The 24,504-nt window shown below is 39.9% G+C and overlaps 1 protein-coding gene across 7 annotated transcripts in view; it reads left to right on the top strand.

Annotated features, from left to right (window-relative positions):
• The window catches only part of LOC128700546 (protein hsr-9), a 331,945-nt gene that overhangs the window by 244,147 nt on the left and 63,294 nt on the right, over nucleotides 1–24,504 (top strand). For all 7 annotated transcript variants that reach the window (XM_053793809.2, XM_070098961.1, XM_070098962.1 and 4 more), the window contains 2 exons: nucleotides 14,821–15,120; nucleotides 18,402–18,751. In XM_053793809.2, coding sequence (XP_053649784.1) covers nucleotides 14,821–15,120; nucleotides 18,402–18,751 — 650 coding nt within the window. The remainder of the gene's footprint in view (nucleotides 1–14,820; nucleotides 15,121–18,401; nucleotides 18,752–24,504) is intronic.

The following is a 24,504-nucleotide window of genomic DNA, read 5'->3' as shown; positions in this document are numbered from 1 at the left end:
GGGGATTTTCTTTCTTTTTTGGGTCACCCTGCCTCGGTGGGAGACAGCCGACTTGTTGAAAAAAAAAAAAAAAAAAAACACACAACACACTTTTTCTGAGAGTACTTCTTCTTTGGAGTAGATGGTAATGGTACCAGGCAGTGACAGTTAGGGATTATTCAGTTGGGCACTCTCTCCTCTTCTTGTGGAGTGACAGGTCACTGTTGTGAGGTGACAGGTTGCTGTGGAGTGACAGGTATAGGTGTGGTACCATACTTTTTCACTATCTGCTTGATGATATTGAAGGTTAATTCTGCATAACATTGTCACTTCCCAGTCTTTATTTCATACATGTTGAAGGCATTGAGCATTGCAATGTCTACCAGGTGGAAAAAGCGTTTATATACCACTTGCGACTCCTACGCACACAGTCAACAAACCCTATCATCCCCAGAAATGCCCAACATGCGCCTGGTACAGTATTGCCGAGTGTATTTTTCCCAGTGTAGATAATGACATCCAACACAAGACCAGTTTTATACCAAAACGATTACGTTTGCTTGGTATATATTGTTTGAATGACAGTCGTCCCTTGAACAGAACTAAGGACTCATCGACAACAATGTTCTTGAATGGATAAAAGTAGGCACTGAATTTTTGCTTCAGATACATAAACAATTCCCGGATTATGTATAAGAGGTCATTTCTGTTTGACGTATTCCTGTCTGAGAAGTGCAACATTCGTAGCAACAGTGAATCTGTTGCAGGGAAGGAGGTCACAGAAGACTGGAGTACTGATGAAGTCGTCTGTGGGCCAGTAGTGTGCTATATTGTTCTTATAGATGTGTGGCATAAGCATGACAGTGCCAAGGAATAAATACATTTCAGCCACAGTTGTATCTTTCCACTTGCGCAGCCGTGAAGACTGGAACATCTGTGTGGTCCATTGTATACTGGTAGTACATGTTGGTCGTAACAATTAGGTTCATTATCGGCTCATCAAAGTATAGTTGAAAATAGTCCAACTCTGTAAACTCATTTGTGATAGAACAGTGTGGCATGATGCCACTTCCACTGGCATCAAAATTGAAAGGATGTGGCACAAATGGTGTACTTTCTGTCCAGTTCCATTCGCAGTCACATGGTGTAGGGTAGACCTGTGGCATGGGGCATGGGGGAGCTGGAGGGGGGATAGGAGTGGAGGCAGCACATGGTTGAGAGGGTGCCGGGCGGTCCTTTGTCTGCCCACCCACTGCACCACGAGGCACAAGCACCATGCCACCCCCCCCCCCCTCTTCCTCCATCCCAGCATATTCACCTTCATTATCACTATCAGTGGCTGGGGTTTCAGGTCGTGACCTGCCACGACCCTTGCCACCGACTGCATGTGGCTCACTGCCTAAACGTAGGTTACGACGCCTAAAAGTACATTTCACTGGGGAAAAATGATAATCACTTTCACTCGACGAATCGTCTATCGGCATAAAATCAATTTCATCATTGTCACTTATATCTCTTTCACTATCATCATCACCAAAACGCATGGAAAATGATAATTTCCTCTTGCAGAGTTGCCTTTGGGAAGTAACACTAGCAACCCCAGAGGTGCTGGCTGAGGGTCTGTTGTGGCCACACTGGCCACCTCAGAAGTGCTGGACTGAGGGTCTGGTATGGCCACACTGTCTACACTGGCCACCCCAGAGGTCATGGCCTGAGGGTCATCTGGGTTATCTACAAAAGTTTCACTAATTCCTTGATTTTTAGTGGCTGTATCGGAGTCAAAACCACTGAACTCACGTTCTGTATCACTTTCCAGGAATAGTAGTGTTAATACGCCGAGGTGTCAGTGAATCACGGGGGTTTGCCATAATGTTGACCCAAGATGGAGCTGAAACTAACTGGTGCTACCATGCAGTACCCCAGCATCCCTTATTTTTTTCATAGTGCGCACACTGAGTGCGCACATCCATTCTCTCATGTCTAGGCGACTCAGGGCTATCGCGCCAATTTTGAAGGAATGAAAAATAAAACATTGATCTACGTTTGAAGCCTGCCGCACAGGAACGTATATCTACGTGTGGACAGTTTAGGGGTTAAAGAGTATCGTTATTTTACCAGCATCTCCGCAGTTGATAGCAATACTGCACTAATGTATTCCTTTCACAGTTACTCACTGTGAAAGGAATATATTAGTAATTTTGCTTCATTTGATGGCATAATTTTGCTGGTACATTTGTCAGGATGGCACACCTGACACTGGTCTTGATCAGATGATGACCCATCTCAGGCTCCTGAAGGAGGATCAAGTTATTTATTCTGGGATGACCGCACCAGCTCTCACAGTGTGGTGCTAAATCCCTGTGGTGGGGCATGTCAGGTTGTTGAGTTGTTGGGTCATGTGGGGCCAACTCAGCTAAATTTCCCCACGGGGCTTGAAGAGACCTGGAGTTGTTGACTACTGTGCCCCTCTCCTTCCGATGGCTGGTGGTTTAATTGCCTTTTTTTTATTATGAATATTGTAATTAGAACCATGCACAAAACCCAGAGGGTCATACAGCACTGAGTTGCCTTTCATAATTTGTTTTCATTCTTCAGTTTTTCGTAGAACAGTAGTTGAAGTTTGTCCTCATTGAACATTATATTTTATCTTGTAGCCTACTAAAAGAACTAGTTTCATTAGTTTGGAGGTTTACTGTATCCCCAGTGGATGCCATGTTCATAAAAATTCTAGTATTCTACCATATTGTCTTCAAATGATGATAAAGTGTTATAATTTGTATCTTGGTTAGGTCAGATATGAGAATAAGGAAGATAATTTGAAGAGCTATCTTCCCATTTTTCCATTATTCATTCCACATGCATTTTGTCATGCAATGTTTATACCTATCAAAGGCTTTTGCAAAATCTTTATGTATATCAGTATTCTGCTTGTTTTCCAGCACTTAGTGATTGGAGTAGTCATAAATTGAATACCTTGAGAAAATGAGAAATGACATGCATGTTAAATTGTTTCCTTCTTATTTAATTAAAAATGCAGCATTACCTTAAATTAAAAGATGAAATATTGACCTTTTATAATGAATAAGACATAATACTGTGACTGGAAAGACAAATAATTCACTGGTCAGCATTTGGAATGTTTTTAATTTTTATTTTTATTCATGGTTGCAATCTTACATATTCTTGGGCTGCTGATTGTAAATAAACCATTTTGCTCTATCACGTAAGTATTTTGAATAAAATACAAATTAATAATAATAAAAAAGTGTGAATTTTTAATAAATTGTTAATTTATTAAAATTAGGCAGGTAATCATGGAAAAGCACATTGTCAGTTTTAACCCTTTCAGGGTTTCGGACGTACTAATACTGCTTACACACCAGGGTTTTTGACATACTAAGACACCTAAATTCTAGCACCCTCAAATCTAGTGAGAGAAAGCTGGTAGGCCTACATATGAAAGAATGGGTCTATGTGGTCAGTGTGCGCAGTATAAAAAAAATCCTGCAGCACACAGTGCGTAATGAGAAAAAAAAAACTTTGATCGTGTTTTGGGATTAAAACAGCGACTTTGCACTGCATTTTTGTATGGTATTTATTGTTGTATTCTAGTTTTCCTGGTCTCATTTTATAGAATGGAAGACATACTACAGAAATTGAGATGATTTTGACTGGTTTTACAATGAAAAGTACCTTGAAATTGAGCTCAAAGTAGGAGAAATGTTCGATTTTTACCAAAGTTCAAAAGTAAACAAATCATGCTAAGCGTCCAGTACACGTCAACTGGCGAGTCTAATATTCTTTCACAAGTGCACCGATATTATTTATACCATTTCTACACTAATGCAGTAGTCTGCATAACAGTAAATCTTCTATTTTTTGTAAGAATAAAAATTTAAAGTGGAAAGCAAAAGAATGTAAGAAGGGTATGGGGATGTGACTAATGAACAGAGGAAATGTTATTTTAGTGCCAAGAATGTCTTTCTTGTTTATTCTGGACCCTATTTGGAAATTGGCATCTTTTGAAATTTGTGTGAAGTTGGCAAAGTTGCTAAATTCTGACCACTGTATTGGATAGTTGAAATTGGTAAATGGGTGGTTTCTTGTACTCATTCGATAGAAAAAATGGAGCTCTAGTGAAATAGTTATGATTTTTGTCGACTAGTACACTGGAATTGGCCGAAAATAGGGCTCACAGTGGGCAAAAACTCCGATGCGTAAACATCATCGAGACTGCTAACTTTGTGAGAGCATAATTCCGTAAGTTTTCCATCAAATTTCATACTTTTGGTGTGATTATGATTGGGAAAAGATTCTCTATCTTTTCATAAGAAAAAAAATAGTTTTTTTTTTTTTTGAAATTTGGGTGACCCTGAGAACAAGTCTGGGAGAGGGCCTGGGGACCCTGAAAGGGTTAAGAATGTATGAATTCCAAATCAACATAAATCAAATCAAATAATTTCGTTAAAAAAATATGCTCCTAATGATTAGCCTACATATTGAATCAAAGGAAGGAGGACCACTTGAGTTTCGCTTGTGCTGTGCATTGAGACCAGTATGTTTCAATAACCAGCAGTAATCCGCCATCATGCTGACATTCCATTTGCCCTGGTATCGAGTTTCCATGGTGCCAATATCCTGATGGAACCACCCTCCTTGTTCTTCACTGTATTCCCCCACAATTGTTGGGAAAATAGTCAAGATGTGAGTCCAAAAAGTGCATCTTCACACTCATTCTAGACCCAAGTTGTTGGAAATTTGAAATCAGGTCTTGGATCATTTATTCATATTCGGAGGAGCACCTATTTCCCAGGAAGTTGTGGACAATCTGCTTGAATGAAAACCGGGCATTCACCTCGACACCTGCTAATGCTTTGTCAAAATGCTTGTCCTTCATCAATTCCTGAATCTGAGGGCCAACAAAGATTCCTGCCTTTAGCGTGCCTTCACTTATACGAGGAAACTTTGACTCCAGGTACAGTGGTACCTTGAGTTACAAACTTAATTCATTCCAGAAGGCTGTTCGAGTGCCGATACCGAACGAATTTGTTTCCATAAGAAATAATGTAAATTAGATTAGTCCGTTCCAGACCCCCAAAAATACACTTAAAAAAGCACTTACAAAAATACACTTGCATAATTGTTCAAGTTGGGAGCTGTTCGAAACTTGAGGTTCCACTGTACTTGAAAGCAGTTCCATTCTTGTTCAAGGCCTTCACAAAATTTGTCATAATCCCTAATTTAATGTGGCGTGGTGGCAGCAGAATTTTCTTGGGGTCAACTAGTGGCACAGTTTTCACGTTGTGACTTCTGGGTAAGAAGCTGGTTCTTGGTGGCCAGTCTTTTTGTTCATAGTGCTGGCTGTCTGCCCTACTATACCAAAGACACAGAAAACAGGGATACTTGGTGTATCCACCTTGAAGACCTAGTAGGAGAGCAATAACTTTTAAATCACCACAAATGAGAAAATTGTGATTTTGGTACTTGATTGCAGATATTAGTGTCTTCATATTTGCATAAGTTTCTGACATTTGGACATTATGGCCAGTTGGTGCAGATACAGCTGTGTTGCCATTGTAGAGAAGTACAGCCTTTAAACTTCTTTTAGAGGAATCAATGAAGAGTTTCCATTCATCTGCTTTGTATGACATCCCCATGTGTTCAGTAAGGTGAGAAATATTTTAAATATTTGAACAAAAAACTAAAGATTCCTCTTTGTCAAAGAACTGAGTGAATTCCGCTTCACGATGACGGTACCAAGCAAATGTTGTTCCAGGAGCTAGAAGCCTGTGTTCCTTCAGTCTAGAGCCAAGTAACTGTGCACTTTCTTTTGGAAGGTTCATAGTCTATTTCCATCTCCTTAGAATCACTGGTATCAGACTCTGATGAAATTTGTCATGGCTCAGGTGGTACAAGTACAGGAATATCTTCAGAGTGTGGAACAGCCCTTATTGCTGAAGGAATATTTGGGTATATTATGCAATCTTTAGTCTTCCTGTTGAATCCAGCTACTTTAGTGATACAAAAGTAGCAGTTATCATGATGGTTCATCTGCTCCTGCCATACTATTGGTACTTCAAAGGGCATACATTTAGTTTTCCAACTGACAACATTTGGAGCTTACTGATGCAACTCTTGCAAGCTTAGTGTGGTGGAAATGGTTTGTCCTGGTCTTCAAGTTTGCAGCCAAAATAAGTAAAGTAGCAGAGCTTCAATAAAGGAGTAATGTTGCTCCGGGAATCTGAAGGTGTGAATTGTCTTCAGACATAGCAAAATATGTCTGATGAATTTGTGCAACCTCTAGACTTATTAATAATCTGAAAATAAAGAAAAATATATTGGATTTAACATTTAAGTCATTATAAGGTAAGCATTTTAATTGGTAATATACCACTTCCTCATTTACAGTGGACCCCCGGTTATCAGCTGTAATCTGTTTCAGAAGGTTGGCCTAAATCTGAAGTAATATTTCCCGTAAGAACCAATGTAAATCCAATTAATCTGTTCCAGACACCCAAAAATATTAACAAAAAAATAAATTTTTTAAAGAATACCTATAGTTTTACATGCAGAAAACAATGAGAAAGAAATATAAAGCAGTAATTTTAATAATAAATGAACTTTACATACCTTTATTGAAGACTTGTTGGCATATGGAAGAAGGCGAGGAAGGGAGAGGGAGGAGAGTTTATTGTTTGGAAGGTGAATCTCCCTCCATAAGGACTTCAGGTATCAAAGCCCTTTCTGGGGTTACTTCTTTTCTTTGTGTTTTACTTCCACTAGAACCAACTTGAGGGGTCACTGCACCCCTGTCACACAAAAAATCTTTCCAGAGAGGTCTGTTTCTGACATCTCTGTAAAATTTGCCTAAAATGGAACAAGACATTGTTATTGAACATGTTGCAGACACGGCTTGCAACAGTTTTGTCAGGGTGATAATTCTCTGCAAAACTTTGCACCTCACTCCACTTTGCACAAATTTCCTTGATCACTGAAGAAGGCATATTCTCCTCCCTCTCTTCCTCCTCTGAAGCAATATCCTCAGCTGTGATCTGTTGCTGCTCCTGTTGAAGGTGTTGCAGCTCTTCTGTGGTTAGCTCTTCCCTGTGGTCCTCCACCAACTCTTCCATATCCTGGCCACTCACATCCAACCCCCATGGACATCCCCAAAGACACAGTAGATTCCACAGCAGGCGTAGGCTCATCAGGGTCAGCCTCAAACCCTTGAAAATTCTTGTTGAGGACACATTCTGGCCACAGTTTTTTCCAAGCAGAAGTCAAAGTCTTGGAAGTCACTCCCTGCCAAGCCTTATCTATAAGGCTTATGCAGTGGAGGATATTGAAATGATTCCTCCAGTTCAGTGTCCGAGGTCACTTCAGAGCACCTTTGAAACATTGCTTTGGTGTACAGTTTTTTGAAGTTTGAAATGACCTGCTGGTCCATGGGCTGGATGAGAGGAGTGGTATTAGGGGGCAAGAACTTCACTGTGATGAACTTACACTCCTCAAACAGTAGGTCTTCCAAGTCTGGAGGATGTGCAGGAGCACTGTCCATTACCAGGAGGCACTTAATTGGCAATTTATTTTCCAGGAGGTATTTCTTCACATTCGGGCCAAACACTTCTTTGACCTACTCATTGAAAATTAGCCTTGTGACCCATGCCTTGTTGTTAGCCTCCATATCACATACAATTTACTCTTCATGACGTTGTTTTCCTTGAACACTCGGGGGTTTTCAGAATGATACACGAGTAAAGTCTTCACTTTGAAATTCCCACTAGCATTACCACAGAACGAAAGAGTTAGCATATCCTTCATAGGTTTGTGTCCTGGCAGTGCCTTTTCCTCATGCATGATGTAGGTCCTTTTTGACATTTTCTTTTCAAAAGAGGCTTGTTTCGTCACAATTGAACACTTGTTGGGGAGGAATCCTTCAGCCTCTACGTACCCCTTGAATTCATCAACAAATGCTTTTGCTGCACATTTGTCAGAACTTGCAGCCTTGCCATGCCTTACAACACTGTGTATGCCACTACGCTTCTTGAATCTGTTGAACCAGCCTTTGCTGGCCTTAAATTCACTAACAGCAGCACTCGTTCCTGGCATTTTCTTTACGAGATCCGCATGCAACTGCCTTGCTTTCTCACAAATTATTCTCTCAGAAACACTATCTCCCACTAATTGTTTCTCATTGACCCACACCAACAACAACTTCTCCACATCCTCACTTGTTTGAGACCTCTGTTTCGTTAGCATATTTACACCTTTTGCAACATCAGCTTCCTTGATTTCTGCTTCAGCAGGATGGAACTGATTGTTGGTGTAGATTTCCCATACACCCTGGCCAGCTCTGCCACATGTATGCCACTTTCATATTTTGCTATAACTTCTTTCTTGAATTCTATTGCGTTTCTCATCTTCTTTACCAAAGGGCTGGCACTCTGAACTTTCTTTGGTCCCATGGTAGCTTATTTCACTGTTGCAATCAATAAACAAGCACCTAAAACAATGGATGAACGTGTGGAGTATTTCTAACTCAGTGAGAGAGACCCGCAGACTGAGTGTGATGTGTGTGAAGAAGCACGTTGCCGGCGGGTGGACGCGTCTCATACCAATGATTTCCGAATGGATGGCCGAAATTCCAGGGGGAAATTTCGCCCAAAAAGTGCTCAATTTCCGAATTGGCCGATTTTCGCACCAGGCGATATCTGGGGGTTCACTGTACTTATGTTATACGAAAAGAGAAAAGTAATGTTTCCATACGACTTGACAACCTCACGTGATAGAGATGAATAAAAAACACAATGAATCACTATTTTCCATATGTATTTTTTTTTTAACACACTGGCCGTATCCCACCGAGGTGGGGTGGCCGAAAAGGAAAAATGAGTTTCTCCTTTTACATTTAGTAATATATACAGGAGAAGGGGTTACTAGCCCCTTGCTCCCGGCATTCTAGTCGCCTCTTGCAACACGCATGGCTTTTGGAGGAAGAATTCTGTTCCACTTCCCCATGGAGGTAAGAGGAAATAAACAAGAACAAGAACTAGAAAGAAAATAGAAGAAAACCCAGAGGGGTGTGTATATACAGTGGACCGCTGGTTCTCGAAGTCATCGGTAACCGATAAATCCGGTATCCGAAGCATTATATCGCAAAAAATTTGCCTCGGTTCCCGTTACAAAACCCGGTACGCAATACGATTCGTATGAGACGTGTCTACATGTGGCCTGAACTGCCCTGTGTGTGCCAGTGTTTACAAGCCAGCCAGTGTGCGCGCATCTAAGGATACATTCGGTACATTCCATATTATCCATATTATCACTGTTTTTGGTGCATGTTTCTGCAAAATAAGTCACCATGGGCCCCAAGAAAGCTTCTAGTGCCAACCCATCGAGACCAAGGGTGCTAATGACTATTGAAATGAAGAAAGAGATAATTGCAAGTATGAAAGTGGAGTGCGTGTGTCGGACCTGGCCAAGTTGTATAGTAAATCCCAATCAACCATCTCTACTATAGTGAGCAGGAAAACGGCAATCAAGGAAGCTGTTCTTGCAAAAGGTGCAACTGTGATTACAAAACAGCGATCGCAAGTGTTAGAAAATGTTGAGAGACTCTTATTGGTGTGGATAAATGAAAAACAGATAGCAGGAGATAGCATCTCTCAAGTGATCATTTGTGAAAAGGCTAGGCAGTTGCACGAGGATTTAATTAGAAAAATGCCTGCAACTAGTGGTGATGTGAGTGAATTTAAGGCCAGCAAAGGTTGGTTTGAGAGATTTAAGAATCGTAGTGGCATACATAGTGTGATTAGGCATGGTGAGGCTGCCAGTTCAGACCAAAAAGCAGCTGAAAAATATGTGCATGAATTCAAGGAGTACATAGAGGCTGAAGGATTGAAACCTGAACAAGTGTTTAATTGTGATAAAACAGGCCTGTTTTGGAAGAAACTGCCAAGCAGGACTTACATTACTCAGGAGGAAAAGGCACTCCCAGGACATAAGCCTATGAAAGACAGGCTTACTCTTCTGATGTGTGCCAATGCTAGTGGTGATTGCAAAGTGAAGCCTTTATTGGTGTATCACTCAGAAACTTCCAGTGCGTTCAGGCAAAAGAATATCCTCAAGGCTAATTTGTGTGTGCTGTGGAGGGCAAACACTAAGGCATGGGTCACTAGGGACTTTTTCTATGACTGGTTTCACCATGCATTTGCCCCCACTGTGAAAAATTACCTAATTGAAAAGAAATTAGACCTTAAGTGCCTCCTGGTGTTAGACAATGCCCCTGGTCATCCTACAGACTTGGCAGAGCGACTTTGTGGGGACATGAGCTTCATTAACCCTTTGACTGTTTCAGGGCCCTCTCTGAAACTGTCATTCTGTCGCCAAATATTCGAAAAAAAAAAATTATTTTTCTTATGAAAATGTTAGGAATATTTTTACTAGTGTTTTAAGCCTAAAAAAAATTTTTTGCCATCAGTACTTACCGAGATATAGAGCCGCAAAGTTTGCAGAAATTGACGTGCGTACGGCAACAGCGGCGACTGCCGCCCACCCGGTATTCTTTTATTTACTCTAATTCAAAGGTTTCTTGCATTTTTCAATATTTTTCTTTTCCAGGTAACTTATGTGGCCTGTGAGACCAATGTAAGGTGCATTGTTCAAATATACACTCATTATTTACAACACAATAACAGAACAAACTTTATCACTATTAGTTTGTGTATACACAAACAAACAATACAAAACAATGTTTATTACTATTGTTCCATAATATATATACATATGTACAGTCACTAACCACGTTCCTAGAACTGCTGCAGCTTGTGGAACTCTTTGAAACATGGGTATATGCAGAGGGGCACTTCACACTCCTCACACATAAAACGAGTGTCTCTGCGTGTTTGTGGGCGTTTTGTGGTATGCATACATACATAACACCTCGTCTGAGCATTTTTCTTGGCAGTAGTAGGAGGCAGTATGGGGTAGTGATCACCAGGCCTCAAACGAGATGACGTCTGTGGGCACTGGTCTATTGCAGGAGTTGCTCCTTTGTACTTTGCAATTATTTGTCTGATTACTGACAGGCAAAATTCACCATATTTTGGTGTTTTGTTGGTCTTCAACTTGTATATGTTATAAGCATTTAGCATAGAGATATCAACAAGATGGAAAAAAAGTTTGATATACCACTTATAACTCTTGCGTACACAGTCTGCAAACCCAATCTGCATGTCACATTTGTCCACTAAGCGCATATTGAGGTTGTAGTCCATGACAGCTGCAGGCTTTAGAATGGGTTCATTGGTCTCTCTGTTGTCCCTGCCACTGGGTACCATTTCGTTTGTGTGAACTGATGTCAACAATGTGACATCACGTTTGTCATGCCACCGAAATGCCATGATGTCATTGGCAGCAAAGGCTTGCACCTCACCTCTGCGAGTGCCAGCGTCGAACCTTGGCATATGTTTGCGATTACCACGCACTGTGCCACACACGTCTGTCAAGTTCACTCGCAAGAAATCACTGAGTAAGGGGCTTGTGTACCAGTTATCAGTAAATAACATATGCCCCTTACCAAGATATGGTTCCATCATTGTTCGAACCACATCACCAGAGATACCCAATAACTTCATGGTATCTCTCAAAGTATTACTGCCAGTGTACACAATAATATCTAAAACAAGACCACTTCTGCAATCACACAGTACAAATAGCTTTATACCAAAGCGTTTCCTCTTGCTTGGTATATATTGCTTGAATGAGAGTCTTCCTTTGAATAAAATCAAGGACTCATCAATAACAAGCTTCCTGAAGGGATAAAAATACATGCAGCACTTTTGTTTCAGGTACATAAACACATTTCTTATCTTATATAACCTGTCGCTTCTGTCAGGCCTGGTTTTGTCTGAAAAGTGTAACATACGCAACAGTATCAGGAAACGATTGACACCTATAATGTCACTAAAACCTGGAGTTGAAATCAGGCGATCTGTTGTCCAGTATGTGGTGACAGTGTGCTTATACACATGTGGCATAAGCATTATTGTGGCAAAAAACAGGTACATCTCTGCCACAGTTGTCTCCTTCCACTTGTGTAGCCGTGATTTTGGTGAGAGAATTGTATTTGCCATGGTGTATTCACAGTATGTGTTGGTTTCCCTGACAATGATGTCCATCAGGGGTTCATCGAAGAATAACTCAAAGCAGTCCAGTTCACTGGCATTGTTCCCAAGTGGACAAGATGGCTTTATTCCACTTTGTGTTTCATCAAAGTCATGGGGACTGGGAACAAACTCGTCACCGTCCTGCCAATCCCAGATGCGGTCTGCTGGTGGGGTCTGGATATTGTACCGTGGTTGTGGCTGTGGTTGTGGCTGTGCAGGTTGTGGTGGTGCAGGTTGTGGCAGTGTGGGGTAGGGTGAGGCTGGTTGTTCTGCTGAGTCAGCTGCGTGGCTAGTAGCGTGGCCCGGTGATGGTGCCACATGGGCCGTGCCACCCTCACTATCACCACCACTGCCTCCTCCCTCACTGTCACCATTCATACCCATCGTTACAATATCGTCATCTTCACTATCAGGTCGTGGTGTTGGGCCACGGGATGTGCTCCCAGAGTTTCTCCTTCCCCTTGGAACAACATATGAAACACTACCAGACCGCATGCTACGTCGTACATACTGGCGCTTCACTGGGGAATATTCACTCTCACTGTCACTAGAACTGCTTTCAATGACTTTGAAATCACTATCACTATCACTATCACTGCTATCATCAGGGTGTTGTACACGACCAAATAGTTTCCTCTTTCGTCCTGGTACAGGCGAACGTGAACGTGAACAAGCCGGCACAGCACCAGAGGTCGAAGGTTGTGGGTCATCTGGGTTTTCGTCACTATTTACGTTATCCTGGGCACTTTTTTCGGTAACACTCACTTGAAAACCCTTGAATTCACTGTCACTGACACTTTCATCGCTGTTAGAGCTATCACTTGGGAACAAAAGACCTCCAATCCGCCGAGGAGTGAGGAACTTCTTACCGAGAGGCATGGTGAAAATGGACTGACAACATGGCGTTCCCACAATGCACCGCTAGGTCCCAGATTTTTTTCACAGGGTGCACACCGACCACTGAGACCCATTCTCTCCCGTGTAGGCCTATCAGGCCTTTGGCACTCGATTTGAAGCCGCTAGAATTTGTGCGTATAAATACGTCAGAAACATTGGCTCGTAAGACGTATTTATACGTCGGAAACAGTCAAAGGGTTAAGGTCAAGTTTTTGCCTCCTAATACCACTCCTCTCCTGCAGTCCATGGACCAGCAGGTCATTTCCAACTTCAAGAAACTGTACACAAAAGCTATGTTTGAAAGGTGCTTTGAAGTGACCACAGAAACTCTATTGACTAAAGGAGTTTTGGAAGGATCACTTTAATATCCTCAATTGTGTAAACATTATAGGTAAGGCTTGGGAGGGAGTGACTAAGAGGACCTTGAACTCTGCTTGGAAGAAACTGTGGCCAGAATGTGTAGACAAAAGGGATTTTGAAGGGTTTGAGGCTAACCCCGGGAATCCTATGCCAGTTGAGGAATCCATTGTGGCACTGGGGCAGTCCTTGGGGTTGGAGGTTAGTGGGGATGATGTGGAAGAGTTGGTGGAGCAGGACAATGACGAACTAACCACTGATGAGCTGTTAGATCATCTTCAACAGCAAGAGGCCAGACCTGAGGAAACTGCTTCGGAGGAGGGGATAGAGAAATTGACGAAGTTGCCTACTTCAAAGATTAAGGAAATGTGTGCAAAGTGGCTTGAAGTGCAAACCTTTTTTGATGAAAATCACCCTGACACAGCTACTGCAAGCCGTGTTGGCAACCTGTACACTGACAATGTTGTGAACCATTGTAGGAAAATCATAAAGGAACGAGAGGTACAGGCCTCTATGGACAGATATGTTGTGCGACAGAAGTCCAGTGACTCAAGCTGGTCGTAGTGGCATTAAAAGAAGAAGGGAAGTAACCCTGGAAAAGGACTTGCTACCTCAAGTCTTAATGGAGGGGGATTCCCCTTCTAAACATTAAAAACTTCGACACTCTCCCCTCCTCCCATCCCATCAATCATCACCAGATCTTCATTAAAGGTGTCAATTATTTTATTGTGATTATTCTATTGTTATTATTGTAATTATTCTATTGCATTAAACTTAATATTTCATGTGGTAAAAGTTTTTTTTTTCATACTTTTGGGTGTCTTGCATGGATTAATTTGATTTCCATTATTTCTTATGGGGAAAATTGATTCACCTTCCGATAATTTTGCTTTACGATGAGCTCTCAGGAACGGATTAATAACGTGAACCGGGGGTCCACTGTATATGCTTGTACATGTATGTGTAGTGTGACCTAAGTGTAAGTAGAAGTAGCAAGATGTACCTGAAATCTCGCATGTGTATGAGACAGAAAAAGAAGACACCAGCAATCCTACCATCATGTAAAACAATTACAGGCTTCCGTTTACACTCACTTGGCAGGATGGTAGTACCTCCCTGGGCAGTTGCTGTCTACCAACCTACTACCTAGGTATTTTCCATATATATACCGAAAAATATACCATAGAATCAATACAAAAAAAATCATGCAGACCAGTGTAATCCACAATTAGAAGAGGAAATTTTAGATGACTTGTCAGTTCATCCTGAACCATTGTCAAGTGGGCTGTGATTGAATAATGGTCTAGAATAGACTGAAATTTCTAAAGGTTTCAGCTCCTAGGTGTAGATTATTTGTGACTTTACCATTATTATTATTCTATAATGTTTACATGTTGACTTTGCTCATTTTGTTTAATTTCAGGCATTAGAGTTCTTGATTAAGCAGAAAGAAGAAGAATGGAACACACTCCTTAGATTACAAAAACGTAAGGAAGAACTCTATATTCGATTGGCAAGGCGGCGGCACGTTCTGCTCATGAAGAGTGGCCAGGGTGATGTAGAGGAAGTAGGGGGTAAGGTAGAGGAAGAAACCAGTGAAGAAGGGCGCAGTAACCTTATGTTTCTACCCCAAGGAGGATATTCTTCCTTGGGTGGCCCCCAGTTACCTCTCATGATGATGAGCCAGCTAATTGCTGGCTCTGCTTCCCCGCAAGCTCTCCAGGTAGTTAGAAAGCACTTGGTTCCCAAGAGCACTTTAATTTACTTAGGATTTTGTCAGTTCCGTTCAGTTATATTTTGCTGTTTCTTGATTTCAAGTTCTTGTGATTTTTGTCACTTTTTCTGAAGGTACTGTAAGGAGTTATGTAAAACTTTATTTATTTATTTTTATGTTTTACCCTCATATCTTGAGTTTACCATTTTCATTTTTAGTCATTTAAAATATTCTAATACAGAAATAAAAAGTGGATACTATGTATATGTACTTGTATAGAACCCACATTTGTGTATGAATTGGGCCTCTGACTGTTAAAATTTTTCTACCTGTTTTGTGTGTATTGCATGTATGAGCCTACCTTTGTTAAAATTTTTCTACCTGTTTTGTGTGTATTGCATGTATGAGCCTACCTTAGTTTTTGAAGAACATTCTAAAATTAAAGTATTGCACTGGGCGATGGTATTGTGTTGAAAGCTACTGTATTAAGGTCAGTTGGGCCCTGTGGCTTACCCAGTACTAAAAATACTGTCTCTCAGTCTATTTTCTTAATAAATTAAGCCAAATGCCCAAATATATGGAAATGAGGGCTTATACAGTCCTGAGGGCATTGTTTTGCTTAATAGAATACAGGAGGGCCCCACTTTATAGTGCTTCACTTTAGGGCATTTTGCCAATACATCGGTTTTAATTATACCCATTTTTCATTTATTCAGATTTCCTACAATAAATATATTCACCACTCACAATAAGCTAAGAATGAAAATATTTTAAGGTAAGTAATGTATATACTGTATATGCATTTTTTAGGCCTAGTTCTGTTGCTAGTTTAACATATAGTGTAAATATGTTATCCATTTTTCACATGCACTTAAAAGTGAAAAAAAGGCTATGATTCACTTGACAGTGATTTTTGCTTTACAGCAGTAGCCCAGAACTTAACCTTGCTGTATAAGCGGGCCCCTCCTGTAATAGCAACAGCATCCCCAACAGTGCAAATGGCAACCAAAGTGTTCTGTTTTTCTTGTTTAGTTTTAAATGTACACACTGGTACAACTTGAAAGCCAGGGTTGGTGCTGTACTTGAACTCATAAATTCTAGTGCCTTCAAATCTAGCGAGAGAAAGCTGGTAGGCCTACATATGAAAGAATGGGTCTGCATGGTCAGTGTGTGCAGTACAAAAAAAATCCTGCAGCACAGTGCATGAGAAAAAAAGCTCCGATTGTGTTTTTGGTTTAAAACAGCGACTTTGCAGTCTATTTTCGTATGGTATTTATGATTGTATTCTCGTTTTCTTGGTCTCATTTGATAGAATGGAAGATATATTACAGAAATAGAGATGATTTTATTGTTTTTCATGATGAGAAGTACCTTGAAATTGAGCACAAAATAGCAAAAATGTTAGATTTTTGCTGATGTTCTCTTAAGAGTAAACAAATCACGCCACGTGTCTAATGCACAACAAATGGTGAGTCTGATATTATTGCGCAAGTGCGGTGATATTATTTACACCGTTTTTACAATGATGCAGTAGTATACATAACAGTAAATCTTCTATTTTTTGTGAGAATAAAAATTCAAAATGGAAAGCAAAAGTAATGTAAGAGGGGCCTGGAGATGTGACTAATGAACAAATAAAATGCTATTTTAGTGACAGGAATGTCTGTCTTGTTTATTCTGGACCCTGTTTTGCAATTGGCATATTTTGAAATTTGTGGGAAATTGACCAAATTGCCAATTTCTGACCACTTTATTGGGTAGTTGAAATCAGTAAATGGCAGTTTCTTGTACTCAGTCGATAGAATAAATGGAGCTCTCGCAAAATAGCTATGATTTTAGTAGACTGGAACATTGGAATTGGCCGAAAATAGGGATCAAATTGGGAAATTGCTGATGCGTAAATATCATTGAGACCGTTAACTTCGCGAGAGCATAATTCCGTAAGTTTTCCATCAAATTTCATACTTTTGGTGTCGTTATGATTGGAAATAGATTCTCTATCATTTCATAAGAAAAAATAATAATTTTTGTTTTTTTCCAAAAAATTTTCGACCCTGAGAACGAGTTTGGAAGAGGGCCTCTCGACCCTGAAAGGGTCAATAATATTTTGTATTTTGGGTGTATGGATTATTATTATTATTATCACAATCAAGCACTAAATCTACAAGGGTCAGTACAGCTCTGTTGGGTGCGTAGAATATAGGATATTTTGAACTTTTGTAATCTTTTTACATGAGGGGAAAGAAGGTACTGTAAATAAAAGATTTGCTCCAGGGAGAGTTACAATATTCTTTTCATCAGTAAAGACTAGACTCAAGCTACCAGTGCCAGTATTCCCATATGCTTTGCTACAGTTGTAAAACAGTTGTCCTTTCAAAGGGAGTGCCTCGTTGCCAGTGAAGAGCTCTTGATCTAAAGAATTAGAGCTACTTTTTCCCTTCCTTAGATCAAACCTGATTGCCACCCATTTCCTGGGTTCTATATGATTACAGATTTTACATTTACTGTAATTGCAATAATAATGCAGTATGGTTAAAATACTTTAATTTTTATCCATAAAATCTGCTAATTCAGAATTTTCTGAAACATTTAAAATAAAATGTTCTCAGAAAATTAAAATTTTCACAACAAAGGTAAAAATTCTGAATTTTAATTAGGAAAATCTCTGATTCATATACAGTACAGCCTCTCCTCACTTAACAACAGAGTTCCGTTCCTGAGAACACGTTGGTAAATGAATTCCTCACTAATCAAGGAGCGTACTATAGTGGGTTTGTGTCACTCATCTTTGATATTGTTTTAATGTCATCTTTGCACCATTTATAACTTTTAAGTACATTTTTAAATGTTTATACAGAGGTGCACTGTAAATTGTAATAAACAGAATAGATGAAATCAGCTCTAATAATTTAGGTATGCACACTGGTCAGAGAGCCCATCGTAAGTCTGACTCGTCGATAAATGAGTGTGTCACTAAATGAGGAGAGGCTGTAATTTGTTTCAAATAGGAGGTACATTTAAAATTTCTGTTCTGATTTTTCTATAATTGGGATATCTTTCAAGGGGATGGGTGTACCTTGTTGCTGATGAAGAGCTTTGCAGCCAAGGAATTGGAGCTACTATCCCCTTCAGATCAAACCTGATTACCTCCCATTTTCAAATTAATTTATGACCTTCATAGGCTTAGCACTTCCTCGTGAATATTAATATTTAATTAGCGTTCTCCTGGTACTTGAAAAATCATCATGTAGTGTTCTTGCTTTAAAATACTGCACTTGTATATTTTTCAGATGCTGCCACAAGTTGTGACCACAAGAGACAGCAGCCAGGGAGATAGTGGTGGCAGTAATAACATTAGTGTAATAGACATACATACAAGTAGCAATAAACCAGGGGGTGAAACACCTAAAGTATCCATGACTCAAGAAGCTCACAGCAAACTCACCAAGCAGCTCAGCTCAGGTTTGGCCTCCATGAAACCTATACTACCCAAACCAGCAGGGAGTATAAGTGGAATATCTGGTCTCCCTTCTTCTTTATCCTTCACAGCCACTGGTCATGGACCTCAAGGACCCACAGTCAATGTCCAGCATTTAATAGCAGCACATCGAAAAGAAAACCCAAATACTCCACCTATCAGGTAATAACTGTTCAGAGGGTTAAGTATAAAAGAGGAAGAAAGATTTGTAGTAGTCTGTCTGGAGAAAAATGGCATATATATAAGTGACAGTGATTGAAATAGGAACAAGGGCAGGGTAAAAATTTACCAAGACAATGTTTTTGTCTATACAAAAGGTCTTTTCAGTCATTGACTGAAAAAATTTCATTATGATGATTGTTGTACAAGTGAAATGTCTCAGTAAAAGTTTGTTCTGCATATTCGTGTTTTTTAACTAGTAGTGTGTGTATAGATTTGAGAGTATGTGATGGAATAGATCTTTTTTTTTTTTTTTTTTTTTTTTCCCAACAAGTCGGTCGTCTCCCACCGAGGCAGGGTGACCCAAAAAAGAGATGAATAGATCTGCCATAAATAATTTATTTTATCTTAGTGAATTAAAGCTGGGCTATAGTTTTTGCTCAGTAAGCACTGAATCTATCTTCTTGAAATGTATATTGCCTGGCCAGTGGCCAGTCTCCAAAAGTAGTAAGACACTCAAAACTTGTCAAAGGTACCCAACTTCTTTATTTAACCTGTAAACGGTCCAAACGTATATATACGTTCACTACCCCAGTGCCCCGAATATTTTGAAAAATAAAAAAATTATTTTTTTAATGAAAATAAAGAGCACATTTTTCTAAGTGTTACAGGATTAAAATAAAAAAAATTAGGGTCAGTACTTACTGAGATATGAGGCTGCAAAGTTGGCACTTAATGCTCACCTGACAGCAACATAGTCCTGCCGCTTACAGAAGTGTTGCCGATATACCATTTTTTCTCATTTTTATATTATTTTATATAATTTTTATGTACTGATAATTACAATTTATTGTTCTGACACTAATATTAGGTACTGAAATTGTATTCAAATTGTTATAAGCATATTGACAGGTGGACATTTACACTTGCCTTGGTAATTTACTATTATCTATGAATATATACAAAGTATTTATAGGTCCCAGCAATGTTTTGGATACACAGAAGTATAGAAGAAGAAGAAGGAAGGAAGAGGAAGAAGAAGGAAGAAATTCCCTTGAAGCAATGTGTATGACAAGTGTTCAGTGACAAGCATCCGGGAGGGCAGTGATAAGATCAGATAAGCTATGACATTTGATGGGCTCCAGCAGGGTGCAGAGATTATGGATGATATTTGATGAGCTCCTATCTCTGATTATCTGTCTCTGTCTTATTTCTCTGTCTGCTTGTCTCTTTCCATCTCTCTGCTTGTCTCTCTGTCTGTCTCAGAGAGAGCCACTGTGAACCAACAGGTATTCTTATTCATTATATCTACAGGCACTGTATAGCACTTTGGATTTTTTAGGTTATCCTAGGTAATTTACACTATGTATAATTGTATTTGTGTGTACCTGTGAGACAGATAGACAGAGACAGACAGAAATAGACAGAGACAGATAGACAGACCCTAAACTTGGGGTTAACATCACTTTCCTCTTAAAAGGGGAGTGTTAATATGACACTACATCAATGACTCCTTGGTGTTTGCTCCAGCTGGCGCTGAGTATAACTGGCGCTCCCACAAGGTACTAAGTGGTCCCAGATTTTTTTAATATGGTGCCCACCGAGTGTTAAGACCTATTATATGCTGACCAGGCAACTCAGGCCAATCGTGCCAAATTTGGAGGCAGGAAAAATAAAACGTATACAGTGGAACCTCAAAAATTGAACTGCTCCCAACACAACCAATTATGTAAGTGTATTTTTGTAAGTGCTTTTATAAGTGTATTTTTAAGGGTCTGAAGTGGACTAATCTAATTTACATTATTCCTGATGGAAATAAATTCATTCGGTAAAGGCACTCCAACAGACTTCTGGACCGAAGAAAGTTCGATTTTTGAGGTTCCACTGTATTTACGTTTGGGGCACTACCGGTAAGAACGTATATACACGTTTGGACCATTTACGGGTTAAAGATCTTGCATTTACACGTGGCACTCCAAGCTTTCCTGCTACACTCTTCATAAAAGTGTGTTTCACTTTAGCATTAAAGTTTAGAACACAAATTTATGCCTACCACTATATTGGACAAACTTTCCTCTCTCCTTCTGTTAACACTCCTGTACTATGCTTTCCCAATATTTTTAATTTATAAAATCTTTATATCACCCCATTATCCTCTGGATATTGAAGCGTTGAATCAGATTAATACACTTGGTAGTAATTAGGACCATACTTCTGTCACTGATGTTTCCAGTGTCCATTACATTTCCTGCTTCTCTCGTACTTTCCAGTGCATTGGTGAAACTGGCTGCCTTCTTTCCAAGAGATTTTCAAGAAAACAAAAGTGTTTGCTTTGTTGCCACTAACAATTTTTTTTTTTAACATGTCTGCCATTTCCCACTGAGGCAGGGTGACCCTAAAAGAAAGAAAAACTTTCATCATCATTCAACATTTCTCACCATCACTCATACATAATCACTGTCTTTGTAATATCCCAAACCCCTCCTTTAAAGTGCAGGCATTGTACTTCCCATTTCCAGGACTCAAGTCTGGCTAACCGGTTTCCCAGAATCCCTTCACAAAATATTATCCTGCTCACACTCAATGGCTGGTCAGGTCCCAGAAACTATTCATCTCCATTCACTCCTATCTAACACACTCATGCACGCTTGCTGGAAGTCCAAGCCTCTCGCTCACAAAACCACCTTTACACCCTCCCTCCAACCTTTTCGGGGATGACCCCTACCTCGCTTTTCTTCCCCTACAGATTTATATGCTCTCCAAGTCATTCTACTTTGCTCCATTCTCTAAATGACTAAACCACCTCAACAGCCCCTCTTCAGTCTCTGAGTAATACTTTTAGAACTCCACACCTCTTCCTAATTTCCACACTATGAATTCTCTGCATAATATTTACACCACACATTGCCCTTAGACACATCTCTGTCTCCAGCTGCCTCCTCGCTGCAGCATTTACAACCCATGCTTCACACCCATATAAGAGTGTTGGTACATTCCTTTCTTTGCCTCAGTGGATAACGTTTTTTTTCTCCACAGATGCCTCAATGCTCCACTCACCTTTTATTCTTCATCAATTCTTTGGTTAACCTTGTCCTTCATAAACCCATCCACTGACAAGTCAACTCCCAAATTCTGAAAACATTCATTTCTTCCATACTCCCTCTCTCCAATGTGATATTCAATTTTTCTTTATCTAAATCCTTTGATACCCTCATCATCTTATTCTTATCTATGTTCACTTTTAACTTTCTACCTTTACACACCCTTCCAAACTTGTCCACTAACCTTTGCAACTTTTCTTTAGAATAGGGATTTTAAAGAAAAAAAAAACATAGTATCATCAACAAAAAGTAACTGTCAACTCCCATTTTGTATTTGATTCCCCATAATGTAATCCCACCCCTCTCCCCAACACCCTAGAATTTACTTCTTTTATAACCCCATCTTTAAATCTGTTAAACAACCATGGTGACATTACACATCCCTGTCTAAGACCTACTTTTACTGGGAAGTCATCTCTCTCTCTCCTACACACCCGAACCTGAGCCTCGCTTTCCTCATAAGAACTCTACAGCATTTAGTAACTTACTGCCTATTCCATACACTTGTAACATCTGCCACATTGTTCCCCTATTCACTCTATCATATGCCTTTTCTAAATCCATAAATCCAATGAAAACTTCCCTACCTTTATCTAAATACTGTTCACATATATGCTTCAATGTAAACACTTGATCTACACATTCCCTACCCATTCTGAAGCCTCCTTGCTCATCTGCAATCGTGCTCTCTGTCTTACCTATAATTCTTTCAATAATAACCCTACAGTACACTTTACCTGGTATACTCAGTAAACTTCTTTCTTTCTTTCAACGCACCAGCCGTATCCCACAGAGGCAGGGTGGCCCAAAAGGAAAAACGAAAGTTTCTCCTTTTTCATTTAGTAATATATACAGGAGAAGGGGTTACTAGCCCCTTGCTTCTGGCATTTTAGTTGCCTCTTACAACACGCATGGCTTACGGAGGAAGAATTCTGTTCCACTTCCCCATGGAGGTAAGAGGAAATAAACAAGAACTAGTAAGAAAATAGAAGAAACCCAGAGGGGTGTGTATATATATGCTTGTACATGTATGTGTAGTGTGACCTAAGTGTAAGTAGAGGTAGCAAGACGTACCTGAAACCTTGCATGTTTATGAGACAGAAAAATGGACACCAGCAATACTACCATCATGTAAAACAATTACAGCTTTCGTTTTACACTCACTTGGCAGAACGGTAGTACCTTCCTGGGCGGTTGCTGTCTACCAACCTACTACCTGTAACTCAGTAAACTTATTTCCCTATAATTTTTACAATCTCTTTTGTCCTCCTTCATCTCTTTCATACATTTATTAAACAAAAATACCAACCTTTACAACACTGTATCCACTCCTGCTTTTAACATTTCTGTCATGATCCCGTCAGTTCCAGCTGCTTTACCCCTTTTCATTCTACGCATTGCCTTATGCCCCTCCCCCACACTCACATCTTGCTCTTCTTCACTCCTAAAAGATGTTATACCTCCCTGGCCAGTGCATGAAATTACTGCCTCCCTTTCTTCATCAACATTTAAAAGTTCCTCACAGTTTTCCCTCCATCTACACAATACCTCCAGCTCCCTATCTACTAACTTCCCTACTCTGTTTTTAACTGACAAATCCATTCTTTCCCTAGGCTTTCTTAACTTGTTTATCTCACTCCAAAATTTCTTCTTCTCAGCAAAATTTCTTGTTAGTGCTTCTCACACTATCATTTGCTCTCCTTTTGCACTCTCGTTACATTTCTTTTACTCTCCATATACTCTGCCCTTCTTATATCACTTCTGCTTTGTAAAACCCTGTCATAATCTACCTTTTTCTCTTTTATTGCACTCTTTACCTCATTCCACCAGTCACTCCTCTTTCCTCCTGTACCCACCCTCCCATACCCACAAACTTATTATTACATTAATGGAGTGAACACTAAATTTCTAGGGATCATACATCACTGTCCTGCTATATATCATAACCATCTTATAAACTGATCCTCTGCCAAAATTCTGTCCCTCTTCCAGTTATCTCAGATGCTGTGTTCATGAATTAACCCTTATACACAACATTCCTAATGTGAATCTTGGACCCACTTTTTTTTGTTAATTCCTGTTATTCTCGATATAGTACATTATGAGATTTTTTTTTTTTCAACAAGTTGGCCATCTCCCACCGAGGCAGGGCGACCCAAAGAGAAAGAAAATCCCTCCCCCCCCCAAAAAAAAAAATACTTTCATCATCATTCAACACTTTCACCTTACTCACACATAATCACTGTTTTTGCAGAGGTGCCCAGAATACAACAGTTTAGAAGTTTTTTTTTTTTTTTTTTTTTTAAAAAAGTCGGCCGTCTCCCACCGAGGCAGGGTGACCCAAAAAAAGAAAGAAAATCCCCAAAAAGAAAATACTTTCATCATCATTCAACACTTTCACCACACTCGCACATTATCACTGTTTTTGCAGAGGTGCTCAGAATACAACAGTTTAGAAGCATACACATATAAAGATACACAACATATCCCTCCAAACTGCCAATATCCCAAACCCCTCCTTTAAAGTGCAGGCATTGTACTTCCCATTTCCAGGACTCAAGTCTGACTATATGAAAATAACCGGTTTCCCTGAATCCCTTCACTAAATATTACCCTGCTCACACTCCAACAGATCGTCAGGTCCCAAGTACCATT

The sequence above is a fragment of the Cherax quadricarinatus genome, chromosome 65 (genome assembly GCF_038502225.1).
Source record: "Cherax quadricarinatus isolate ZL_2023a chromosome 65, ASM3850222v1, whole genome shotgun sequence".
NCBI lineage: Eukaryota > Metazoa > Arthropoda > Malacostraca > Decapoda > Parastacidae > Cherax > Cherax quadricarinatus.
The sequence above is the reverse complement of the archived record's forward strand: the minus strand, read 5'-3'. Positions and strand labels throughout refer to the sequence as shown.